The sequence below is a fragment of the Dinoponera quadriceps genome, unplaced genomic scaffold (genome assembly GCF_001313825.1).
Source record: "Dinoponera quadriceps isolate SergipeBrazil2010 unplaced genomic scaffold, ASM131382v1 scaffold120, whole genome shotgun sequence".
Classification (NCBI taxonomy): Eukaryota; Metazoa; Arthropoda; class Insecta; order Hymenoptera; family Formicidae; genus Dinoponera; species Dinoponera quadriceps.
Window position 1 is genome coordinate 3127279 of NW_014554309.1, and position 25993 is coordinate 3153271.

Consider the following 25993-nt stretch of genomic DNA (forward strand, 5'->3'; position numbering starts at 1 on the left):
ATATATATATATATATATATATATATATATATATATATATGTATGATATAAATATTGTTGAAAAGGTCATTAAAATTTAATTAACCAAATATATCTTCTAACTGGAATATATTCTCTAACTGATAAGAATTAATATAGACCTCTAAATTTAACATTAATATAAATGAATTTACGAGGTTGTGAGATTTTACTTCCACTGCTAAAAATGCAATACAACACCATCATTTCATAACCGTTGCACATAATGAAATGCAACTTACGTCATATGTATCAAAGATGGTTTTACATTTTCCATTTATTTGATTCTGCAATTTGTTAGAAAACAGCCGATATATAAACAAGTTCCCTCTGCAGCCAACAAGCCCCGGTCTCCCTTATATGATTTAAATGTATTTTTTATATAACTTATTTTTTTTGCGGTTTTATTTTTCTTTACTTCTCTTTGCTTCCGAATTTTGTTAATGCAATTTCATTCTGTTTATCATTCTGTTAATGCAATTTTTAATTAAATTGAAAGTCATGTTATTTCCTCTCGACTCTGTTAAGTTTCTTGTCCTTAGGAGGCATATCCTAGGATGAGATAAACGCTGTTTTTTTCTCTCTTTCTTGCCGATGGGTTTCACGTGTGGGAGAGCGCACATATAATACTGGGAGGAAAAGTCGACGTTCCGTGCGTAAGATTTTTAAAGTGACTCCACACGTAAATCCGATGACATCACCCACTATCGGACTCTAAGTGTCGAACGGGACACGGTCATCGTCATCCTCGTTGTCCGAAAAGCCTCGTGCTCGATAAGCGTTGTCGAGAGCGCTCGGACATTGCGCCACACTGGAACCGGGTAATTCAGCTCGTGCGAATATGTCGGGAGACCACCGAAAAATTCTCCAATTTTACGGCGGGCGCGGAGGAACCGGTTTCGCTGAGCGTTCTCTCTCTCTCTCTCTCTCTCTCTCTCTCTTTTTCTCGCTCGCTCGCAGATTTATTCGCCCGTTGTCTCTTCTTCCGCAGCAATGTGTCGCGACGATTTTCTCACTTGCTCCGGCTTTCTCGCGCTTCTCTCGGGAGGAAAAAATTCAGAAAAAAAAGCTCTATTTCAACACTTTCACGCAACATCCCTTTTACATGAGAGAAGAAGATTCTTCATTGCCGGTCGCTCGGCGATCATTCCGGCCTGCGCAGGCTTCTTTATGAACAGTTGCATAATCTGGTAACGGGCAGCGCATAACCCGACGTTCCCCGTCCACTTCGGGCCATCTCGACGCGAAGCGGAGCATTGCCACATACATCAGGTGCCTCAGGAAATCGATGTTACATGGCCCCGGCGCCGTTACGTGTATCTTAAATCACCATGGCCTTGAGGAGTTACAAGACCGTACCGAATTGGGCCCCCACGATGAAGCGAAAAGCTCCGTCCTTAGCCTGAAAGAGAATAACAATCGAGGCGGTTAATAGAGCGCGTCGAGCGACTTCAACTGATCGTTAATGTTACGCTACGTTGAATGATATCACAGTTACGAGAACAATCGTTTCACCACGAGATTGGAGATATCGCGAAGAAGAAGGACTCGCCATTCTTCCTCGTCTTTCTTCCATGGGGTTCTCCCTTCTTTAGTTCTTTTTCTTCTCCTGTGCAGAGAATAAAGGTTTCTTTGGATTTTGTATACTTGTATACTGTTTGCTTGACTTGGGTTCACCTAGCCCCGGTCTTCCTCAAACAACTTAATTTAATATAAAAAAATCATTTTGTTTGAATGAAAATGTCATTTGACATGGTTTACTTCAGAAGAATCAGTATCATTTAGAGAAAATAATGTAGTTTTCAATAAAAAAGAAATTTATTTCATTTTACATTAAATATTGTTCCGCTGAAATAAAAAATGTTCTGTAATATTTTTCTAACATAGTATCACTTCTTTCAAATAATTTATTACTCGTGACAGCCATTGCAACATTTGGATGAAAATACAAAATAAGTTATTTGACGTAAAGATATTTATTGTTTGAGAAGCCGAACGATCCTGTTTGTTGAATCAAACGTTCATCTGTTTGCTCAATCCCAAATTTGTTTCAATTAAATAATTTATTAGACCCAATTAAATAATTTATTAGACCCAAAAGATCTTTTTCTTTTCGCGGAATCAGTGTTCTCGTCGACGCTTTTCACGTATACGCTATGCTCTTTCCATCTCTCAAGAATCACTTCGAATCATTCCGATCACTCCGAAGTTGGAGGAGCGATTTTATTAAGATTCACGCCGAGTTCGCGACCCCGACTAGTCAACCGACTCGTCGCCGGTTCGTCCGGATTATCACGCGTATCGGGATCGGCTGCTCCTCTCGCACATCGTCGTCTCTCTTTCACTTCACCGTGAGTTCGGTTTCGTGGAAAGGTACAATGCCCTTTGCCTATAACGGTGATGCCGTCGAAGCAGCGCCGGGAAGTATACGAAAAGGGCGTGTCGATGTTTTTTCACACAGTCCCGCGTCTGTGAATAATAAAGTGAATAAATAAAGGCGGCCCACGTGGATTTTCGGGCTGTTTGCCTCGGCTCTCGATGTTTTCTCGGGCACGAAGAAAATAAATTTTGCTAGAACAGCAAATGTTTGTCAATATAGTGGCAGCAAAAAAAAATGTATTTAGACAGCAAAAAATTTGTTTCGACAACAGAAAGATTTGTTAAGAGTATTAATTGTCCATATATCCAGCAAACAGCAATTAATACTCTTAACAAATTTTTCAAATATTCTAAACAAACGTTGTTTTGCTGTCACTATATTGACAAACATTTGCTGTTCCAACCAAATTTTTTTTTCCCCGTGGGCTTCACGAGAAGAAACAAAGGTGGTGTCGAGCTCTGATCTGGCCTTCTCGTAATTCGAACATCGTCCTGGGGACTAAGATTCGTCACGTTTCATGGAGAATAGGCGTCGCTCACGGAGAACCGAGAATCTCATAAATAATTCACTCGGGTGCGTCACGTCTTGAGGGAGCTCCCGAATTAAGAAGATTGAAGTTCCAGGCGTCGTGGTGATGTGCGAACGATCGATGCGACGCTCGATGGTACATTCGCTGCCGGCGTCCAGCTACTCTCCGTAACGGACTCGGTACCGTTCGCCGTCAATTTTAAGACACGTGTGAAACAGTACGGCTCCGTGATGCAATCGGCCAAGGGAGCTAGCGGAGACTCCCGTTGACTCGTCCTCGCCAGGGCGATGCACTTTGAGTTCTCGCGTCGCCGTAAAAGTTTTGCCGCTCGGAAGATAGAATTCAATTCCTGCAATTGAACAGGGACCAGATGAAAACTCGGTGACAAGAAATGATATTTTCTGTTATCGAGCACACTCGTGTGAGCATTCAGCTATATGTAACCTTGGAGTGGATGGACAAGTGTACTCCACTTTAAATGTCGATATTCTCAATCAAAGAATCGCTTTGGAAAATAATAATATTTATTTATACGGAAGTGATAATCATAAAGATCTTATTTAGAATAAAAAAACTGAACTGAACTAGAGTCATTTTTACTTTTTTTTTCTCAATTTTTGCTACCGAGTTTTCGTCTGGTCCCCACGCGACGGAAAATTTGTATAACATTATTATTATTTATATCATTAATTTATATGATTAATATATTATTACTTTTACTTATATATAGTTATTTATATTACTATTTATTTATATTATTATTACTATATCCTCCTATAATAACATATCGCTACAACAGCCGCGATTAGGTTCTCACTGACCGGCCTACCTTTCCTTAGGTGAACCAGCAGTTATAAATATAAATAATCAACGGAAAATTCAGTTACACCGACGGAATGATTCTTTTCCGTGCGCGAGAGCGACGTTTCCGGACGGACTATGGGCCTCGTCTTGGGCCGAGTGATCCTCGACACGCAACTCCACGCGCTGTTCCACGCCTGGATTGTAGCCGACAGATAGAAAATGCTGCCGTGCTATCGACATGCTCGAGTATCTCGCGGCTTTCACATTCGATTTGGAGAGCGCGAATTTTTCGGCAGTAAATCGCCGTGATCGCGCGGACAAATGGACGGCACACTTTCGACTTCATTTCATAACGTATGATCGTAATGGGACACGCACATACTTTAACGGAGGCTTGCAATTAAAGCGAGCCCATCGTCGATTCGTGGCGGCTTTGATGTCGCGGGGAACGTGTCTGAATATATTAAGAGAGCGTTTAGTGGAGCACTCGCGATGCTTTCTATGGTACTTTTCTTTTTACGCTGTCCTCGGGCTGTGAACTTTCCTTCTGAGCGCCAATGTCGGAGGAGAAAGAGAGTGAGCTTGAGAACCCGAGAGGAAGCGAGAGAGGCTTGATTAGGGGGAAGTTGTAGATATTAAGCGGGCCGTAGTACCTACAAGGGTCATAATATCAATTTCCTCCTCTAATAATGATAATAATAACAATAATGGCAATAATAATAATAATAACTTGTCCACCTTGCATATACAGTTCCTGGCCATATTATTAGACGCACTTTGAATAAATTTCCTCGACAAACGGCGCTTTTACCTCTGCAACCTTCTCAGTGTTAAATCACTTGTTTTACCTATAACTTATATATATTTAGTATTAATATTTTTCACACAAAAATTTATTTTTCCGTTAGTAAGCAAGGAATTTGAAGCCTCAAGTCACAAATAAACAAAAATAAAACTAAATTTCAATTGACACACTCAAAACATCGTCTGTTCCTATTATTATCAATTATGCAACTAGCGCGGGTTTATACTTATCCAAAGTCATTATAACAGCCAAGTGAAATGACATCATAAAAAATATCTTTTATAGAATAATGCTTCCTTGACATAATTCGATCGATAGATGAGCCGTATTATAAAGTTGGTCTTCGGAAGTCAATGAAATGTAAAAAATTAAAATGCGTCTAATAATATGGATAGGGACTGTGCATACAACTATCTATTACCACTTTGAATATTTTTTAAAGATAAAAATATTTCATTAACGTCTGATGATCTAAGATGAAGATGAAGAAATCTACCGAAGATATTCGATATAGATATTTCGAAGATAACGACTATTGGTGTCAATGCAATTTCAGTCGAATACATTTTGCTCCTACTCTCATACCTCGGTGAAATTCCAGGTGGTAATAGTTGCCATACCCTGTATATATACGTGCCCGACTCATTAAATACGTGCAAAAAAGTGTTTACACGATTCCGCGATATACTGTTCTCAATATGTTGTTGGACTACGTGTAATCGATTCTCTCGTACTCCGATCGCCTGCGATTACACGCGGGCGACTCCTCCGCCTCGTCACGCCTCGGGGCGGATTATTACCTCGTAATAATGAAGATGGAAATCATGTCACGGATGTTACAGAGGAATGCACTCGCGCGCGGCGCGACGATGGCCCGCGGTGCTGGGAGAAATGACTTCTACATTTCTGCGGGGGTTGCGCGGTTGCGACCACGAATTTTCTCTTCCAGCACCTCGAGCTTCAGTTTTGTAAGCGGCCTCGCGTCGACGATGACGAAATATCCCCCCTGTCGCGTCCATAACGCCGATACCGGTAGAAGCCATTCGCCAGGTTTTCCTCGCGTCCACTTCCGCCGCTACGGAAGATCTCCGACGCGACGCGGAAATCACGCGTGCAGTGCCGGCGAAGTCGCGTGCAACGCAAATTCGCCGATTTCCCGCGTCAAATCACACATCAGCGCGCGATTCAATTGCCTCCGAACGCTATTATTATTGTTTCACCCTGCATATACCAGATTTACATATAATATAGTACTCATAAGTAAAAAATTATTGAAAAATGAAACGCATTTAAAAGTCTATAAAAAAAACTCTTATTTTCTCTTATTTTCCAGTCATATTTTTTAAAATAATATAATAAGTTGAATCGTATCGTATCCTAGTAGCACATGAGGAAAATACTATTTATATATAACTTTGTTTATATAGTTTATACATATCTCAAATAGAAACTTGTGAGAATAAAAGTCTGGTAAATACTTGATTACTTATGTGTGCGCCTCCAATTCACTTATATATGTCATATATATTCACCAGACTCATTATATAAATATATATAGATCATCAAAACGAGTCTCTAGCGCGGTGGATTTTCCACAGAAAATTCGCTCGCTTGTTCGAGGCGATCACGGAAAAATTCTCCTCTCGATACGCGTGGCAGAATCGGTTTTCACTTTCAAACGGGCCAGATGTTCCGCAGGAGGCGGCTGCTGGAAAGAGAGGAGGGCGCGAAAGAGCGAGAGAAAGAGAGAAAGAGACGGGAGAAAGTCGTCCGGATCTTTTTCGCGCCTGTCGATCGTTGCGAGTCTCGCGATTACGCAAGAAGCCGCGTAATCGTCGAGCGAGCGAGCGCAGATGATCGATGATCCACGCTGTTGTCGCGCGTGGACAACTCGTTGTCCGCCGGACGAGCTGCGCGATTTGTGACGGAACTTTGACGAGCCACTTCTCTCCGCGATCGGAGAGCCGTGACAGTCCCATCGAGGAAAGTGAGGAATGACTCGGCTTTCGACGTTTTTCCGCGATGAAATCCGCGCGAATCTATCATCCTCCTCTCGGCCGAGCAGATTTCTCATCATGCGATATTGTCGCGCGCGATTTAACGCGATGATTCCGCACACGCTCGATCGTTCGGCGCGTCATCTCGTCATCTCCGCGCGGGCGATTGGATGTTTAATTAATTTCGCCCCGTTAATGTGTCGCCCGGCGAATCGTTGAGAAATTCGCGCCGAATGAGAGAACTTGCTCGCTTGAATGACAATGTGAAAATCCGATCACGTAAGTGCGCTGTTTCGAGAGGAGGAATTGCGTAATCCGGGGAAAACGATAGACGACGCCTAATTCGTCGGCACCTGCCCTTGTCCCCTTTTGAGAATGTCTTCTTGCGCCACGACGAATATGCGCCTGATCCGCATAAATTGTTGCGGTGAATCGAACGTGAACGCGATGTGCGATTCTATCATCAGAGATGGGGGAAACGGCGATCCTAATAATCGCCACGTCCGGATTAATTATACAGAGAGAAATGTTTCGGTTAAATTAACGTAACAATCTATAGAGCACAGAAGACCTGTAAGGGACGTTCTAAAGACATCCAGAGGACATCCCTATGCTCTAATAAGTTCTAAGGCCCCCTATACAAGTTTATTATTTAGCAGAAGAAATACTTTCTTATCCTAACTTTATTTATCTAAGTAATAAATGTTAATTTCGTGCGCGAAATTAAGGCAAATGTATACATACGATATTATAAACACGGAGATATTGTTTAATTTTTTATTTTTCTTATTAATACTTTATTTGTATTTATTAGAAAGTGGTATATAAATATTTAAATATGTGTATACACATATATATTACGGGTATTATTGTAAATTGTAAATTTCGTATAACTATATTTTTTTAACAAAGTCGTCAATAATTCTTAAATTTTTATATATTGTCTGTATATTAGTTCTTAATATTACAGTAGTTTTTTCATTAAAATTCTAAATATGATTTAGAAGAACCCGGAAAAATAATTATATATAAATTTTGTCTTTGTGTGTCGTGTGTGGGTGTGTGTGTATGTGTGATTATAATCATATATAATTATACATTACTTCCAAGTGCCTTCTTTCGCATTTCTCACCTTCTCATATCTAATCTCTCCCTTTTCCCGACCGTTTGCTCTTCTGCGCTCTTCAACGTGCAACGACGGCATTAATTGTAGAATATGCGTCGATCAGAGCGCGGAGCAGGAGCGGCAGCTGAGGTCTCTGCAGCTGGAGATGGAGACGATCCAGCGGCAGTTCGAGGCCGCGTCGATGGATCGGGAGAACGCGATCCAAGAGAACCGGAAACTGCAGGACGACTTGGCCGCCGTGACCTGCGAGGTGCGCAACATGCAGCGCGAACTGGAGGCCTCGCGGGCCGAGGCGTACGACCTGAAGAGGCAGCTGCAGACCTACGTGAGCGAGGTCCGTCGCGCTGAGGAGCTCCTCAACCGGAAGGTAAGTTCCTGTGGAAAGGAATCGCGACCGCATAGACTCAACGAGACTCTCCTCGCCTTCTCCAGGAAAATGAGAGAACGGAAATGTTGAACCACTTCCGCAGCCTCAGTCTGGAGGCGACCGTCTTGGAGACCAACAATCACAGTCTGGAATCTGAAGCGGCGGAGGCCAGGGGCGCCCTGCAAACGGCGAGGCATCAGATGCTCGATCTGGAACGTCAGCTCACGGACAGAGACTGCTTGATAAAGGGTTACGAGACTCAGGTATCGATTTTATTCTCGAAAACTTTAGAGAACGCGAGAAGTCGCTGGTATTTTGTTGATATCAGGTGCTTGTAAAGGTTCATAAGGTCACAAATAGATGGATTATCTTCAAAGATGAGTCATTTTATCGGTGCGGGATCAAACTATTGCCTGAAAAATGGCAAAAAGGTTATTTGTAGCAACGGCCAATACTTTGATTAAAATATTATATGTCATCTCATTATATTGATAAATAAAAATAATATCACACGAATTTCTCGGAATAATCATACTTAATATTTCGTAAATCTTCTCGATTCGATAGTAATATTGCTTGATTCGGCTTTCGAATTAGTATCCTTTATGGATTTGCTTCCAATGTTCTATGAACATTTCACGAAAGAAAGCTTCTTCAGTCTCGAAGTCTCACTTTTTCAACTTTCGAGTCATTCCTCTCCGCAAAAAAAAAAACTAACTCAGTGATCAAATTCAGCATTTCTTCATATCGTGAAAGCTTAAAATATCAACAGCATTACATAATACATCATACGTTCTTTCAGCAATTCAAATATCAGTTTCAATGCTTTTGCTATTGGATCAAGAAGATTTACTTCAATTAAACGCGCTTTGATTAAGCACCTAATAATAATATTATCTCATTATTTAGCAGAATATATATTAATTGTTTCATTGTCAAAATGCTTATATATTATGCCATTGTATCTGAATACTTCATGCACGAAAAAAAAGGAATTAGCTGTCCATATAATACAACTGAAATTTAGTTACCAGACTTAGTTTTTAGTTATGGGAGCTAAAAACTAGGGAGAAAGAGAATTAGTTAAATTAATTAAATTTCCGTTGCATTTTTAGCTGTGGGAGCTATTTCTTTTTTCCGTGTGCGTAGCAGTCTTTAGTGTTAAGCACTAGAATGTACTAGTACAGGTGATCAAATTTGCTGTAACTCCGAAGAATCTGATGAGCCTCCGAGACATGAGGACTCTTTTACTAGTATCGGTTCGATGATTTCTTCAGATAAGCAATCTCACGCAAAGCGTCGCTAATATGGAGACGCAACTGCGACAGCAGACCGAACAGAAGCTCCGCGCCGAGTCTGACCTGATGGCGATCCGGGACCTGTGTGTGAAACTGGACCAGCAGAAGGACGCGCTTCTTGAGCAACTCGGCGACAAGGATTCAACGAAAGCGCATGTAAATTCGCTCACACTCCATCTCGTTTGCTCTCTCCCGGCTTCGTCTTCGGCTTTTCTTTCCTCTGCCTGGTAAACGCCTGGCATCAACAACGTAACATCAATATTATAATTTCTCACTCGACAACGTAAACTGTAACATAACACACGTGTTATATCGCACTTATTTGTTGTTGAATCAGAACTTGTAACATTGATTTTATGTTATTGTTAATTGGTGTTTACTGGGTGTGCACTATATTCTGTCTCACGATTGCGTCTCCCCGCAGTACGAGGCGCAGCTGTCCAGGCTGAAGGCCGAGCAGAGCGTCGCGGAAGATCAGATGACCCGGGATCGCGTGACGGTGGAGCGGCTGGAGACCCTGCTGGACCAAGCGCGGCAGGAGTCCATCAACGCGCAGACGACCAATCAGGAGCTGCAGAACGAGATCGCCAGGTTGAAGCAGAGGATCAGCGAGCTTCAGAGTAAACTGTATGCGTGAAATGTTGTTAGCAGAGGGAATGAAGATACCGACATGACCGCTCGCGGGACTCACGGCTCTTTCCTTGCGATGTGCAGGTCGTCGGAATCCATGGAGCTCAGGCGGTATCAGACTCAGGCGGCGGAGTACAACAAGCAGATCAGCGAGCTCCGCAGACAAGTGACCAACGAGAGGTTCGACCGGGCGAGGAAGGAAGAGGAGAGTCGCAGGTATCTCGTCACCGGTCTCGACGACTCGTACGCGATTCCCCGTCCCTTCTCGCGTCTCGTCTCGAGTCTCTCGCCTATCGCGATCGTTTCTGCGTTCAGAGATACACTCAGAGAAAGAATTAGGCATAAGAGCTGAAATTTAGCTGTGGCGGTTAAAATTTGTGTCTTGGAAATTGGGGGAAGTAATGTCGCTACCTAGCAGCCAGATTTATTAACTGTTGGAATTTAGGCGCTACAGTGAAAAATACCAGCTGGATCGTGTAACAGTACTAAAATTACATTCAAAATATTTATATTCCTGACTAGAAATGTATTGTTTTTTTTTTTTTTTTTAATATAAGCTATCCTTGAGGAGGTTGTAAGGCTCTGTGTTGTATTTTCAGCGCATTAAGAGAGCTATTCACAAATTTAGTATTCATCAAGCAAAATTCCACGTCGAAAATCGACATGGACAAACTTTTCGTGAAAACGAATTGAGGTGAACAGAAAAGTTCTCTACTATTTTGCAAGTGACATAAATGGCAAGTGGCAAAATTTCAAGTTATTAATTACTGAAAATCGCCACATGTGGAAGTGATTTTTAATTAATAACTCAAAAATTTGCGTGCTACGTGGTAAAATGGTTTTTTTATTCATGGCCTAATTTACAAGTATACGACGGCTATTGTAGAGATTCAAGATTCAAGGTTCATTGATATCCGTAATAAAAAGAGAGAAACAAAGAAAGTCCAGCTAACCAATCTCAGCTACTCATGCTAATAATTTCAGCTAATGAAGTTGTACCTCGCAACAAATACATTTTACCTCTAATAGCTTTTCCCTCTTAACAATGACAATAAAGTTCAAACTAGCTAATGAGACTCAGTTGCCATTACTAAATCATTTCTCTGAGCGTAGATACTCCGAGGAGGCGCCGTCCCCGCTTCAGCTGTCCCACGCGAACCTCCCCCCTCGGCCGGACATGAGCTCCTCCAACGACGAACCAAGTGCCGTCTCCGCGTCCAGGTAGAATCCGCACGACTGTAACGTTTCGTCCGTGCGTGCGAGCAGAGTTCACCTTCCGAGTCGGTCTCGCGAGATCGGTCAATGACAAATTCGTCCAGCAGGCAGGCGGACTGGCTGAGGAAACCGTACACCGCGATTACCCGGCACACCGTGAGCGTGATCGCCGGCGAGCCCGAATTGACACGCGAGTACGACGACCGGGCCGCCCCTCCGTCGTTCCCCTGCGGCTGTCGGTGCCGCTCGTCCTCCGGCAGACACGTGTTCGTCGCGTCGCGGTGTCCCAGTGCGTTCCACTCGCAACGTAGGCCCCCCGACGACGCGGAGCACGAGAGCGATTGCCGCGTCGAGCACACCTAGTCGATCATCGTGAACTTGTGGCTTGTCGAGGACTCTCATGACGAGTCATGCGCGGCCTCCTCCGCGACGTTACGTTATTTGTGCAGCGCGCATCCACGTTTGTAGGAAATATACACACGAATATTCTCATCTCGAAAGACTGCCTCTTTGATATGCGCGCGACCCGGATACCTTCTTCGACGATGGTGGCGCATAATAGACGAAATTTAAGAAAAAAGGGAGTAAATTACTTCAAATTAGCATAATCTGCCTTCTTTTCGCAATATATTCCAATTGAAGAAAAGTGCCGCCGAGGCTGAGGAAATAATTTGCTCGACCTTAGGTTAGGTGAAAACGCTGTGTCTTATGGCACGTGTGAAAAGTGGTTTCAAAAATTTCGGAATGGCGATTTCAATCTCCAGGATGAAGAACGCCCTGGACAACCGAAGAAAGTTGAAAACGAATAAACGAACAGCTTTCGAAAAGATTCACAGTTAGATTAATTTACGACTGAGCAACGATTGAGTAAATGTGATTAGTCTAAATTCGGGGATTTAAATAAAAATCAATAATCACTGATCGTTCACCGATCGCTTTGTTCCGCTGAACGCGGCCCGTGTCAACATCATGTCAAGATTATTTTCTCGAAGAAATCAAACGGGGATCATAAAGGTCAGGCATTAAAAATACCAAGTAAATAAATAGATTTAAGAAACATATCTTGCAGGGTCCCTGACGCACGGCAATTACGAATTAATCACTCTTTCTCATTCCCTGAGTCGTTCGAAGCGAGCTTTGTATGTATAAAACAACTGATCGGCAAAATTCTCGACGTCGCAACATTTAAACCAATAGGAAATGTATCGACGCGACGATAACAAATAAATATCAAAGATTTCATGATTTCAGCAGGAAAACCTTCCTTTTTTTAAATTTCGTCCACTGTGTGCGGTGATAAAAGTGACGACGAAGTCGTCGTGCACGCGTCATCTCACGTCCTTCACGCCCGTAATCCTTTGCTTTGTTTTTGCAGGTCGCTCAACTCGAGCCCGGACAGTTTCAATGTAGACTTAAACGTAATCGTGTAGGCCACATACATACGTCTCTCTTGATATCTCCCGTAGATGCTTGCAGCGAAGCTGCGTGCGGAGTGACGTCAGTGGGACTGACGTGGACACTGCGAGACGCACGAACCGATTCGACGCCGCGTCGGATGCCGGGGTTTGCGCGTGCACCGAGCGTGGCCGAGCGTTCGCCGACGCGGCCGACGTGCGTCGCATCAACATAATTATCCGCCCGGAACTGACGGTAACCGGCGTTGCCGACGAGTCGAGCGGTCGAGAGGACGAGACTCCTCCGGGTAACGAACAGCGAAACGGAGCGGAAGTTGCGGGTTACTTTGAGGAAGCGTCCCATGGACTCATCGGGGTACCGTGGAATACAAATTTCGGCACGGGAGAAGAAGATTCGAAGAACCTGTTGACCTCTGATCCTCTGCGAGCCAAGAAGATAGAGATCTTCGAGGAGACCGGCGAAATAGCTGAAATAATGCAAGATCAAAGTGTTGGGACCGAATTTACGGAAGATGTTTCGCCGGAGGCTCGGCCGAAGACGCTGCTGGAGCTGCTGAGAGACGATCACGCGCGGCCCCGACGATGCTTCTGCTCTAAGCGTCGCGTCATCCCTCGTGGCACCGGGAGGATCATCGCGGTGAACACGATGAGAAGGATACCCGTGTGTCGAAGGCCGAACGTGTACGCGTGCAGGAAGATCAACGGGAGGAGTATCGCGAGATATCGCGGAACCAACGATGTCGAAACCGACGATTTTTGCGACATAAGCAAGGATGAGGCTAGTTCTCTCAATATGTACAGCGATTCTTCTGATTACGAGATGTCTCTAGCCGAAAAGAGACGGAACGATCGAGTTGTGCGGACGATTTCGAGGAGTTACGTCGAGAAAGGATCAAGCCGTCGGAGAGATGCGACGGAAAGTAACTCGAACGCTCGGGACGTTCGAGAGGATTGGACGTACGTGAAGTATCTGATAGACGACACGTTGGGATCGTTGGAAGGCGCGAACGTATCGGCGGAAGAGAGACGAAGAATCGGGGAGAGAGAGGAGAATTGCGACGGCGCACGGCGATTTTGCCAGCGCAATTCGCGGATCTTACGAGGTTCGAATTTCCACAGGTCTTGATGGGGAAAGTCAACGAGAAACTCGAGGAAACTCCATAGCCCAATAGCAATACCGACCGAGACCGAGTAAACGTGGTAAACGGAGAAGATGATGTCTCGTACATCTCACGTTGAATAAGTGGCCTTCGATGTACGAAAGCGCAAGCTTTCCTGTAATTGAAGTAATTTAGTAAAGTATATCCCTCGATAACGTACAAATGCAGACATGTAGTAATTTTAATTGATCGTACATTCGACTGATATATCGCAATAAATTCTTTTATACTCTCTACGACTGTAGACAGCATTCTCCTGATGTCTTATTGAACCTCGAAAGTTGGCGAGCCCAGAAATAATCAATATGGAGCGCTCGCGGATAGATAACCGACGTGTTACGTGTCCTGAGAAAAAATTATTACATATAAATTTTGCCCCCATGTGCCCAATACATAATTATATATATATATATATATATATATACACACACATACAGAGTTGAAACTTCACATAGAAGTGGCTGAAGGATACTACAACACAGTTCAAATATTGGTCGATAAATGGCGCCACTAGTATTGTCGTAAAAAAATCCACATTATTTAATCTCACATCTAGGGGCATGAGATTTGTTTTGAAATTTTAATTTTCGTGTCTCTAAGCTGAAATTAAAGTTATAAAAAAGATTGTCTTATACGCTAATATCGCTTTAATATTTGCGTTCGATTCTTATCTACCTATGAATTATCTCTTATCTTTCGTATTGATTGTATATTATCATAGCTGCTACTTTTGCTTACTTAAAAATGATGTAACTCTTACCTGATCACGGATGAAAGTATAAATGAAACACTTATATTTGTCCCGAATCCTCCGTTGCAGCTGTGACATCGGATATCTTTCCTTTCGGCTGTTCTTCTGATCGACGATTACCGTGGAAGCTTATGAGTAGTTGTTCGCGTTCACAACGATTTGACGCTCTCCTAACTTCGCCGGGAAAAGCGTGTGCAAACGGGCTTGCGTATGTACGTGCGCAGATGGGAATATTCGGCGAATGGTATTCACATGGCCGTCTATATTTCCGTTTTTCGCTCGCGTACAGTACGGCGGAGAGAAGGAAGAGAGCCACACAAAACGATCGTTCTATGTTTTTCCCATATTCTCCTTCGTATTTTAGTCATTTATTATATCGTCCTTTTATTCCTTTACACAGATGTTTATTTATGATCTCAATGATCGTACGAAACGGTGAACATGTAAACTAGGTAATTACAAATAATAAAAATAAAAAGCCTCTCACAAGATTTTCGTCCTCCTAAACGTTCACATCAGCTATTTAAACTTGTTTTTTTTTTATATATTTATATATAAAATACATAATAGAGGCTCGCGCAGAAGGTCCATTATCATACTTTTTATGTCCTATCTTTAAACGGCCGTTTTGCAATATAGACGAAGCCGTTCCTCGGTTTTTCTTTTTTTTTCTTTCTCTTGCTTTCTCTCTCAATCTCGCTTTCATCTCTCTCTTTCTCACACACACACACACACACTCTCTCTCTCTATCTCTTCACCGAACCAGTTAAATAATTACAAAAATCCGTTCCTTGCAACTTCTATGTCTTGTCACAATCTATTATAATACAAGAATCTTTTTACTTTTCGTTTCTCTTAAACGCGTTAAACTTACAATCTTAAGAAATTTACACAGAGGTTTTTTTTAACATCGTGAATGAAATACAGGCATTATGTACAAGTATGTATATTATATATATATATATTATTACATATATATATATATATATATGTGTGTGTGTTTGAATATAATCGGCTTACTCTTATACTCTTTTTATGCGATGTACTGGTGTTTCCAGGGAACTGAGTAAACAATAAATGCAACCTACGCCGTTCCGCAAAATAGTGACATCCGAGAACATAAAATTTGTCACTAACGCGTTTCACTGTTCATAATAAAATGAATATGCCTTTACATAAATTACACTTTGAACTTTCCCGGCGAATCTCTTTATCTCTTTCTCTCTCTTTCTATGTCACTCTCGCTCTATTTCACCCTCGAATAGCGTGCAATCGGTTTTTAGTCGAAGTTTCGAAGACTCGAGAAAAATTACTATCTCTTTTACGGTATTTTTCGTTCTTCTTTTACATTCAATAATATAAAACACAAAGAAAAATCCTGTCATCCTCCGTAGCAATTTACGCAAAAGCAAAAGATGTTGGAGTATTACGCCGAAAGACAACTTTGTCATTATGCGCGTTGCAATGCCCTCCACGCGATATCACAAGAAATTCCGTCCGTTTCTGCTATATAAATCTTTGTCAAGTGTTATCAAGTTTCAACAGGAAACTCGAAATTTATCTATCTATCTTTCTCTCTCTCTCTCTCTCTCTCTCTCTCTCTCTCTCTCTCTCTCTCTCTCTCAGAGTTCATTGCAACTCAAGCTGCCGCGCGAATCAAAAGGAACAATGCGATACCGATTTCCACCGCAATCAATAACGAAAATTTCGAATTAACGTTGCAAATGAAAAAGAATATAATAAAGTCCGATGATACGATTGATCGTTATTTAAGATCTGTAGTATTAGGCCTTCTACGTCAGAGCTGTGTCAAGTATTTCTGCAACTTTGGGCTGTGATTCTCGACGCTCACTTCTTCATCCTCATCGCAGGCTTTTGTCTTTTTACAACACGATTGACAAGCAGTTGAACAGCGACGGGAGAAACGAGGAACGTCCACCGTGAGAACCAGCTGCGAGTTGCGAATACTTGGCGAGTTCTGTTCTAAGTCCAGATGTGTAATAATACCTTCGTTTAAAGTCTGCTTAATATTAGTAACTCGTTAACTCTCTCTCTCTCTCTCTCTCTCTCTCTCTCTCTCTCTCTCTCTCNTTTCGGGATGACATTTCTTTTTTTTTAGATGTGCTCTTTGATTGGAAGTCACGCTAATGACAAAGTCATTGTAAATCAATCCGTAACAAACATATATGCCGCGTTATTCGACGAGCGTAAAAAGGAAAAAAAAGAAAAGAAGAGGAAGGAAGAAAGAAGAAACGAATTTTCTCCGAGTGGTTATCTGACACGTATGCAGAAGTCGAATGGCTAGGAGTCATCGAGCTAAAACTGATTCTAAACTAGACGTCGTTAGGGTTTACGCAGTGATATGAATGTTCTGCTTGTAATGACGAAGAACTCGCTAGCATGCCGATGCATGTACCGTTTATATCTTACTAATTTCTGACGATAAGATTAGTTAATAATAAAACAAAGAGAGACGATAATATAGCCATGTAATTGCAATATGCAATTATAAGCAAATCATAAATTCCTAACAAATACATTCGATAAAAAGATTTCTTCTTCTCGTCCTTTGCATCTTAGTCTAAGTCCTTGGTGACTTATGATGAAAAAAAAAAAAAGAAAAAACGTACAATAATAATAGAATAATAATATAATAATATATCGATTATATAATTAACTATAACGGCCATAAAGTATTTTCTTCGCCCTTTTTTGTACACGTTTACTAAAAACACCTTTTTCACTTTTTGTTGAGAAAATAAATATTAATATTAAATCTGAAATCTCTCTCTCTCTCTCTCTCTCTCTCTCTCTCTCTCTCTCCCTCTCTCTCTCACACACACGCGCACGTACGCATACACACACACAATCCCACACGCTCTCGCTATTTCTCACTCGCTCTCTAACTCTCTTATTTTTCTCTCGCTCGTTCTCGCTAACTCGCAAACGCATTATCACCTTGCCACGTTATCATTTCAGCTACTGTCTTTGTTTCGTGTCACTAGTTACAGTTCATATTTTAGTCTAAATTGGCAAAACGATTTGCCTAGTAAGTTTATAGGCCTCTTTTTTTCTATATATGGAACATTTATCTCCAGTGCTGTCCTGCTCCTTCCGCAGTCCTATAGCCTTCGATCCGTAATGTGGGCATACCACACATACACACACACACATACACACACGCGTAATAGACGTACGCACTCATCACCATCTCCTCCTCCTCCTCTTTCTCCCTCCCTCCCTTCGTCCCACACACCCACCCACCCATGCACCAACCAACATCAGTGAGTGATTTCGCGAGAACACCCGTTACCCACCCCCGCCGATGCATCGTCGCACTCCCGCACGCCGTGTGTGACTCGAAATAATGCAAGTTGATCGCTGCTCGCAACGTTAATAGAACTTTTTAGAGGCCTGATTCAAGAGGTCACCTATGGCTACTGCTACTCTGGTCATTCATGTCGTACAGTACTTGTGCGATCGTTCTCGATGATTCGACGTTACTTAACGCCACGCCTGCCAAGTGGGGCTCGTATGCTCTGAGGTGCCTGCAAAATCATCCGTGAAGATTAATTCTGAGTTGCCGAGTATATCTGCATCGGGAACGGGAATTTACCGGGACGAGGGAGAGACGTGGACAGAGAACGGCTGGGAAGCTTACCTTCTACCGTGTGTTGAGTATATGACTAGGTTTCTAAGAATGAGAGCTGCCGTTAGGCGAATACTTTTGGTCACCGGACCTTCGTTGTCATCCTGCAAAAGAAAGAGATATCGGTTGATCGAGGACGATCGACGAGCTACACGTGTTGAACATACATACACACACATACAACACGCACACAAAGACGAGTGGACGACATCATTGATTGTTCAATACTATAAAAAAAAAAGAAATGTGAAAAATGCATGGACATGGCATTGTAATTCCAGACCGTATGACTTCGCACCTGCGATGCGTTATTGAAGTCGTATTAATGAGTACAGAAGCGCTGAATTAATGATCACGCTCTGACACGTCGATCCTCTCGGCGAAGCTGCGCGATTCGCTCGCTCCGAACGCTCGCGCGTGAATTCTGCATGTCGCGCGCGTCGTAGCGCAGGCGAATCATATCCTTGCACCTCAAGCGATATTACAACAAGTACACACAAACGTACGTATAAATTACTTCCAAGAAGAAAAATAAGGAGAAAGAAAACAGACGAACGCGGTCTGAAACGTGTTCAGACTTACATCTACTCAATAAGTACGAATCTGGCAGCGAATTCTTGCGAACACTGACTCGCCAACGCCATCTTCTTTCATCATAAGTATCGTAAGTTCGATATACACATATAGAAACAAAAAATGCTAAGCTACGAAAAACAGATACCAAAAGAAAGAAAGAAAGAGAGAGAAAAAGAGAGATGTAATGTCGAGGCAAAAAATAAAAAATAAAAAAAAAAAACATGCTACAACCAACGAAAAGAGGTAAAAAAGAGAAAACAAATGAGAGGGTTCGGGGGACGAACACGTGATGCGACAACAAAGAGAGGATAAAAAAAAGAAGCACAGAGATGCGACAAAAAAGGGTGGGGATAGCAGCGCACAGGAGCTGTGGCTGTGTCATGGTGGTGGTGGTGGTGGTGGTGGTGGTTGCCTTCCAACTTTGAACACATTTTTTTACCTGTTCTGGCGGAGGATTTTGCCCAGGTCTGGGGGAAGAAGTGCTTGAGGTGGCTGCAGCGGGCTTGGTCGGCCTTTGCTGCTTCGCCAACAGGAGAACAAGAAATCTCGTTAAATTAGTCGTTCAATCGAGGAGACTCGCGAGGGAATCGAGGGAACCGTGGGGGGAGGATTTCGGAATTTTCAGAATCGGCTCGGCATCGCGAGGTTGCACCCGGGCTCTACGCGATACGGAAAGAGAGAAAGATCGTAAGACGCGTCGAATTTACGTTTCACGGTGTGTATCGGTGTGTGTCTACATATATCAGTATCATATATTACTACATAATTCTAAAGTTTCGGAATGAAAGCGTTTTTCTGCCAATTTTTCCGCGGACTTCTTCAGTTCCCGTCACGGGAGAGAATACAAGAATTCGGTTGGAAAAATTCACGTGTGTTCCGGTTAAAAACTGTCATGTTTACTTTTTTTTTCGCAAGGAAGATGAGAAACCAAAAAAATCCGCGGAGAAATTTGGAGAAAAACGATTTTTTTCCGACACTTCAAAGTTATACGGGATGTCTGAAACTTTTCTTGGTATCCGTGGCGTGCAAATAGAACGGATGAAACTGAACGGGAGAACAGTTTGGCAAAATTCGCAAAGTTAGCGAGGAATTATTAATTGATTTGTATGAATCGATGGGCGCATGGGAAGCGGTAGGCCGGACACTCTATATAAAGAAAAATGGCTTACGTCTGAAGATCTTCTAGCAACGATGGGTATCAACTGATAGCGAGAGGCGGTTCTTTTCGGCGCGCAGCCCTGTGTCACATGCTCGTTGCTCGCTGCGTCACTCCGTCTCTAAAAATCAGTTGATGCTCATCGTTGCTAGATTTTCAAAACCAAGGTAAAAGTACCGATACTTGAAGACATGCGCTTAAACCCGGACGCACTCTTATTTATTTTGGTTTTTAACTAGGAGTATTGAAACTTTCAACCATGAATATACGTACATACACTTAATATGTATACATATTCTATACATTGAAAGTTTAAAGTTCGTATTTAAAGACCAAAATAATGAGAACCTGAGGTTCAAGTAAATATTTGTAGGTACATATATTTTTTAAACACATAAGTTACATAAAGTATTGGTACTTTTACCTTAAGCCATTTTTTAAATGCAGAGTCTAGTCTACAGGCTGATTTACGGAGGTCGTAAACCGTTTCGACTTACGCCGGAATCGTAAGAAATTGACCAATCACGGCCGAATGTGAGAAGAATAATAATCGACTGTGATTGGTCAATTTTTTATGGTTCCGGCGTAAGTTAACGGTTTACCTCCATAAATCAGCCTTCCCGTGTACTCATTATTTCATAGAGATTAATTAAATCTTCATTAACTATTCGAACTTGGCAAAACAGCACGTAACTTTCCCCTCCCAGTTTCCCCCGTTCTACTCTGTGCACCACCCGGAAAGTCTCAGGCATCTTGTATATATTACGTTACTACGTCTATCCATTTCGCAAAGGGAGGGAAGTCCGTCTCCGGACTGTTTAACTGGACCCGCGCGGAACAGAGTGCGGAGAGAGAGAAAGAAAGAGAGAGAAAGAGAAAGAGAACAAGTCCGGAGCTCCGTGTCCTCGAGCGAAGCACAGAGTCGCGCACCAAGTTCCGACGACGTTCACAGATGCACTCACCATTAGCTCCTTGGGGTTCACGAACTCCAGGGCGTGCCGTTTGATCGCGTGGAATGCGGCGTTGGGTGCGTATCCAGGATGATGCGGAGTCGGGGGTGTAGACGTGGAGACCTCGGTCTTGCCCGTCATAGTCAACTGTTTCCTCCTCAGCGACATCGTCTGAAGGCGAGAGAGAGAGGGAGAAACGGGACGATTGGTCGGCCATCGGCATCGAGACGGGAGAAATGCAAAGGGCGGCGTAAGAAAGCTACTTACGTCTGCGTTGCAGTGTCTATCGTACAGGTGCGTCATCAACGAGAACCTGCGTCTCTTGAGTGCGTCGCAGCTCGCCCATAGGCACAATATCTCCTCGCTTCCGGTCGGACAGTGGCTCTCGCACACGTGAAGATAGACCTCGTGCGGTGTTTTGAATTGCCTGAAACGATCATTCGTTCACGTTGATCACGCGAGACGACGAAAATCCCCGCGAGGACAGAGACGCGCTTAATTTAATTTTAACTCAACTTTTAATTAGTTAATTTTGGCTCGGGTTACTTTTAACTTAACTTACAAACGAATTGTACGGACCACAAACTTCAAAAAAGAAGTCAATTTGCCTAACCTTGAACTTCTCACATATTTAATAGCTTCATATGCTGGTTTTACTACTTTCCAGGCTAATGAAAATTTGTCTAGACATCGGAATCAGATCCCGGCAACCCGAAAGCCACAAAAGAAAACGCTCGTTTTGATCTGCCACACCAGAGGTGTAGTTCATTCATCATCTTCTGACGAGTCGCGTAAAATGAATCCGGCATGGTTGACGCGCTCGCCTGCTCCCACCCACCAAGTCATACTCACCGAAGGCAGCCTCGCCACTCGCACAGGTAGGCGTTGGGGTCGATTTTGATCGTGATGGTTTTGCTCTCCGTCACCTGCGACGTCGGTTGCTGGCTCGTGGAGGGCTTCGACTCCGGCTCGGTGGAGGTCGACGAGCTGACCGTCTTGACGACCTTCGCGAGCGGCGACTTGACGGTGACCACGCCGTGAGTGGCGATCGTCTGGTGGGGCGTCGCCGGCCTCGTAGGTGGCGGCGTCGACGGCGGGGTAGGCGTGACCACCCTGGACGGCAGATTGGTGGAGACCGGGGTTTGTTGCTGGGTCATCGCCGGGATCGTCACAGTCACCGTGTTCGGGTTCGTCTGCGACACCACCGAGCTGTTTACTATGATGGAAGTCTGAGGGATCGTCGCCGAGGTGGGCACGAGAGGCGGCGGTATGTTGCTGAGCGCCGGGCTCTGGAGGATCGGCCGTTGCACCTGCGCCACCACCAGCGGCTGGCCCTGCGGCGTAACCGCCACCATCTTCTGCGGGGCCGACTGCGGCGCGGTCTGCGACTGCAGTATGATGATCGTCTTGGTGCCGGTGCCCTGCTGCGGCGTGGTTTGCGCCAGCAGCACTGTCTGACCTTGCCCTTGCACCAGAGCCGTTTGCGGCTGCGCCAACACGTAGTTCTGCCCGGGCATGGCACCGGACACGACGTACTGCAGCTGACCGCCCGCGCTCTGCTGCAGCAACACTTGCGGCTGCGGCGGCGACGGTCTGCCCTTCACCGCCGTGGTCGGGATGATCACCTGATTGTTCGACTGGATGGCCGGCTGAACGACTATCTGCCTGGACGTCGCCACTATGAGCTGCTGCTGCTGTGGCGGCGGCTGAGGCGCCGGCGACTGCGACGCCTGGGTGATCTGATTGATGAATATGTGAGCCGGCGGGTCCTCCTTCATGTGCAACGGTGGATCCTCCTTCACCATCACCGGCGTCACCACCTCCGGCTTCACGTGAAGCGGCACAGGCGGAGGCGGAGGCGGAGCAGCCTCTTCCTTCACGGTGTCCTTCGTGACGTTTGGCTGCTCTTCAAGGTCCGTCTCGTCCTCTATGCAGTCCGCCGCCAGTGCGGCGTAGAGATTCGCCGCGGTGGACGAGACGGTCGCCTTCTCGCTGTCCTTGTCGTCGTCCTCGGACTTGATGCTCGACACCGTCGACTCCGCCGTGGTGGAGTCGACCGCCGGATCGGGCGACATCGTGCCGTTGGAATACTTGGGCTTCTTGATCTCCAGCTCGTCCGAGTCGCTGGCCGACCTCTTGATCCCCCGCGGCGCCTCTATCAGCGTGTCCTCCGACACCTCGTTCTGTATCACGTTGCCGCCCTCCACGTCCGACTTAATCTTCAGCTCCGTCGGAGATTCCTTTAATACTTTCTTTATGTGATTCTCCACCAGATCCATCTCCTTCTCGTTGATCGAGTTCTTGCCGAGCACGCCGTTCAGTATCGGCTCCTTGTCGACCTTCCTCTCCAGCAGGTCCGCCAGCATCATGCTCTGCAGCGGCTTTGAGCTCACGCTGGACGAGTCCTTGGACGAGCCGTCCTCCTGCGTGTCGATGTCCATGTTGCTCGGCGCGCCGTTCAACAGGATACCCTCGAAACTCGTCAGAGAGTTCTCCTCCTCGACGCCGACCCCGGAGCAGTCTCGGCTGCCGCCGATCCCGCTGCTCGACGCCAGCGAGTTGTTGGTGGAGTCCGAGTCCTCGGCTATGGAAGTACACGTGGTGCGCTGATTCGTCTTGTTGGCGACCGCGGCGGCGGCGCCGCTGATGACTACGCTCGTCGCGGTCAGGGGTGGCGGCCGGCAGACCTTCGCCGGTGACGAGGATATGTGGTTCTCAGTCGAGTTCAGCACCACCGTGGTGGTGGTGGACGTGACGATTTGATTGGCATTGTCGCTATCGTTTACTTCAGTCTGAAACAGCGAGCGCGAGGCAGCGACTTGAGAAGGGAGGTCGACGAAATGCGCGAGCCTCGAGGTGTCCGCGCAGGCGGGATGGGAAGAGGACGAGATCTATTTGGGGGGGTTTAGCTGTCAAAGTAGTGAGAAATGTGAGTTTTATTGTCGAAGACGAGTAAGTAGCGAGTCAGCTTTGGAGAGAGTGAGTCTTCTCCCATGGATAATTTGTACGTTAAAAATTGAATTATTTGTCTAACGTACCGTTTCAACGAGAGATTGAAAATACTGATTTCACAATGGAAGTCAATTTGAATTTTGGAGAAGGAAAACAATTACATAATGCATAGAATCTAAAATTTACCTTAGACTCAGTCTTAGGCACATACTTGGATATTCATGTTACATCATAATATTCTTTGCAAGAAAATAGAAATTAAATTTTTTGTGTTTTCTTAAGTACGTTCAATGAAATAAAATTAAAAATAATACTTGAATCCAGTTAAGCTACGTTGAAATATATTTGCAGGATGTTGGGACATCCCGGAAATCTTTTTGTCAGATAAAAACAAATTTTAGAAATAAAGAAAATTATTGATTGAAAACAGAGTTAGTAAACTTCTTAAAAATAATATTCAAAGAATAATATTCGATAATATGTAATTTAAAGAAGACGTGTCCTGTATGGTTGTTGTTCTTTTTTTTCTGGATTCGTCTATTAATAACTCGTTCTGGTTTGGTAGACAAACCAGAATTATGTATAAACATGGACGATCATAGACAATCGATTCCACTACGTTATCTAAAGAAAAAACGGTCATTTGTACTCATGCTGATCACTGTCTATTTTCCTGATAAATCTGATAAGAACAAGCTAAAAATAAAATCACACTTTATCGAACATCGTGTCGTCGGAGTCACTATTACGTTCTATTTTCCTTAAATCTCTTGTTTCATTTATAAAGAAGCAAGTTACTAAATATGATTTCCTGTAATTGAATCTTTCTCTTTGAAAGAGCTCGCATCGAGTAAGAAAAAGGTGAAAAGAGTGAGCTTGTTTCTTAAAGGTGAGAAGAAACGTGGTGTTTCTAAATAAGCGAGAAGTAAGCCGTTCCAATGCCTGGATCTACTATACAGTAAAAAAACATTCTGTACTTGTGTTAAAATCTGTCCTTGTTAAGATTTCCGTGTTAAATTTTTAATAAACTCGTGCGTTAATTTAACTATCGTTTTTATGATATCTCAACATTTTGTATTAATCTTCGACATAATGTTTGCGTTACTTTTCAACATATTCACCTCGTGTTAAATTAACATGAAAATTTAAGTGTACCGTTTGGGACGCATGAAATGTGTTAAATTTAAAGCAAATTTCTTTTTTACTCACGCGTACCTTCTCGCAGTTATTAGTCACGACGAACTTGGCTCCGTTGAGCCTCTGTATCTTTTTGGCAGGAATTGGTGCGATTGCCGGTTTCTGCTTGGCGTTCACGGGAGTCTTTGGGAGTATTGTGGCTGGCGTGGCTGCGGGCGCTGCGGGCTGCAACACACCCGTCATCTGCTGCTGCAGTAACCTCTGCTGTTGCTGTCGTTGGGCGACCTGGAGAAGGAGCGATTCCTCGTTAAGTTAATCGGGGTGAAGCTCGCTGGATGATATGTGTCTCGATCGAGTGGTCCTTCAAACTCTCGTCTAACAATCGTATGTATATCACTTTTTGAGCTCGTCATCGACTCATCATCGGGAAGAAAAGACGTGTGTGTGTGTGTGTGTGTGTGTGTGTGTGTGTGTGTGTGTGTCGTATGTCTATGTGCTTAAAAAGAGAGAACAATCGAAAACCATGCTGTTGTTAGTACTTGATATCATCACGACTATTTTCACTTGAAATTCAGAACAGCACTCCGTTAAGTGTCGCTAACGGCTCCTCTTATCTTAATGTATTCGCCGGGAAGGGCAAGAGGGGACTCTTCTGTTCCGAGTTCGCACACCGAACGGCAACGAGGAGGTAAGAAAAATTCGAATACATCGACCAACGCTAAATATAAGCACAGAGACACTGGACGAATAGTATAAAGAACGGGAGGATAAAAAAAGAATAAAACGTGAATGCGTGACACATCAGCCGCTCCTCGTGTACTTCTGCGCGAAAATAGAAAGGAGTGTGGCGTGCGTGTGTGTCGTTAACGAATTATTCACCTCGTATACATAATAAGACGACGACGGTGATCGATCTAAAGGAGAGATATGTATTTTAGACGGGAGGGAATTTTGTCACACGATGTCGAGTCTGTCGAGTCTATCGAGTCTATCGTGTATCGCCTATTCGCTTAACGTAACTCGCTAAAGCGCCTCCAACGATTTCTCATTACGTGTTATCACTCATGGAAAAGGCGAT

General features: G+C 43.9%; 2 protein-coding genes across 15 annotated transcripts in view; one reads left to right on the forward strand and one right to left on the reverse strand.

Moving 5' to 3' along the window:
- The window catches only part of LOC106745194 (centrosomal protein of 135 kDa), a 30317-nt gene extending 16337 nt beyond the window's left edge, over positions 1-13980 (forward strand). For 3 of the 6 annotated variants that reach the window (XM_014620558.1, XM_014620567.1, XM_014620583.1), the window contains 7 exons: positions 7747-8026; positions 8092-8289; positions 9304-9480; positions 9749-9951; positions 10039-10170; positions 11068-11175; positions 12636-13980. In XM_014620558.1, coding sequence (XP_014476044.1) covers positions 7747-8026; positions 8092-8289; positions 9304-9480; positions 9749-9951; positions 10039-10170; positions 11068-11175; positions 12636-13710 — 2173 coding nt within the window. In that variant the 3' untranslated portion in view covers positions 13711-13980. Of the gene's footprint in view, positions 1-7746; positions 8027-8091; positions 8290-9303; positions 9481-9748; positions 9952-10038; positions 10171-11067; positions 11176-12544 lie in introns of all 6 variants that reach the window. The other 3 variants (XM_014620593.1, XM_014620602.1, XM_014620575.1) reach the window with 3 other exon arrangements.
- Positions 13981-17336: 3356 nt separating this feature from the next.
- LOC106745154 (AT-rich interactive domain-containing protein 2) overlaps positions 17337-25993 on the reverse strand; it is a 61976-nt gene continuing 53319 nt past the window's right edge. For 6 of the 9 annotated variants that reach the window (XM_014620550.1, XM_014620534.1, XM_014620543.1 and 3 more), the window contains 8 exons: positions 24994-25200; positions 21679-23618; positions 21094-21253; positions 20839-20997; positions 19890-19997; positions 19160-19240; positions 18157-18248; positions 17337-18043 (listed from right to left, as the gene is read on the reverse strand). In XM_014620550.1, the coding sequence (XP_014476036.1) occupies positions 17923-18043; positions 18157-18248; positions 19160-19240; positions 19890-19997; positions 20839-20997; positions 21094-21253; positions 21679-23618; positions 24994-25200 (2868 nt within the window). In that variant the 3' untranslated portion in view covers positions 17337-17922. The remainder of the gene's footprint in view (positions 18044-18156; positions 18249-19159; positions 19241-19889; positions 19998-20838; positions 20998-21093; positions 21254-21678; positions 23619-24993; positions 25201-25993) is intronic. The other 3 variants (XM_014620489.1, XM_014620505.1, XM_014620498.1) reach the window with 3 other exon arrangements.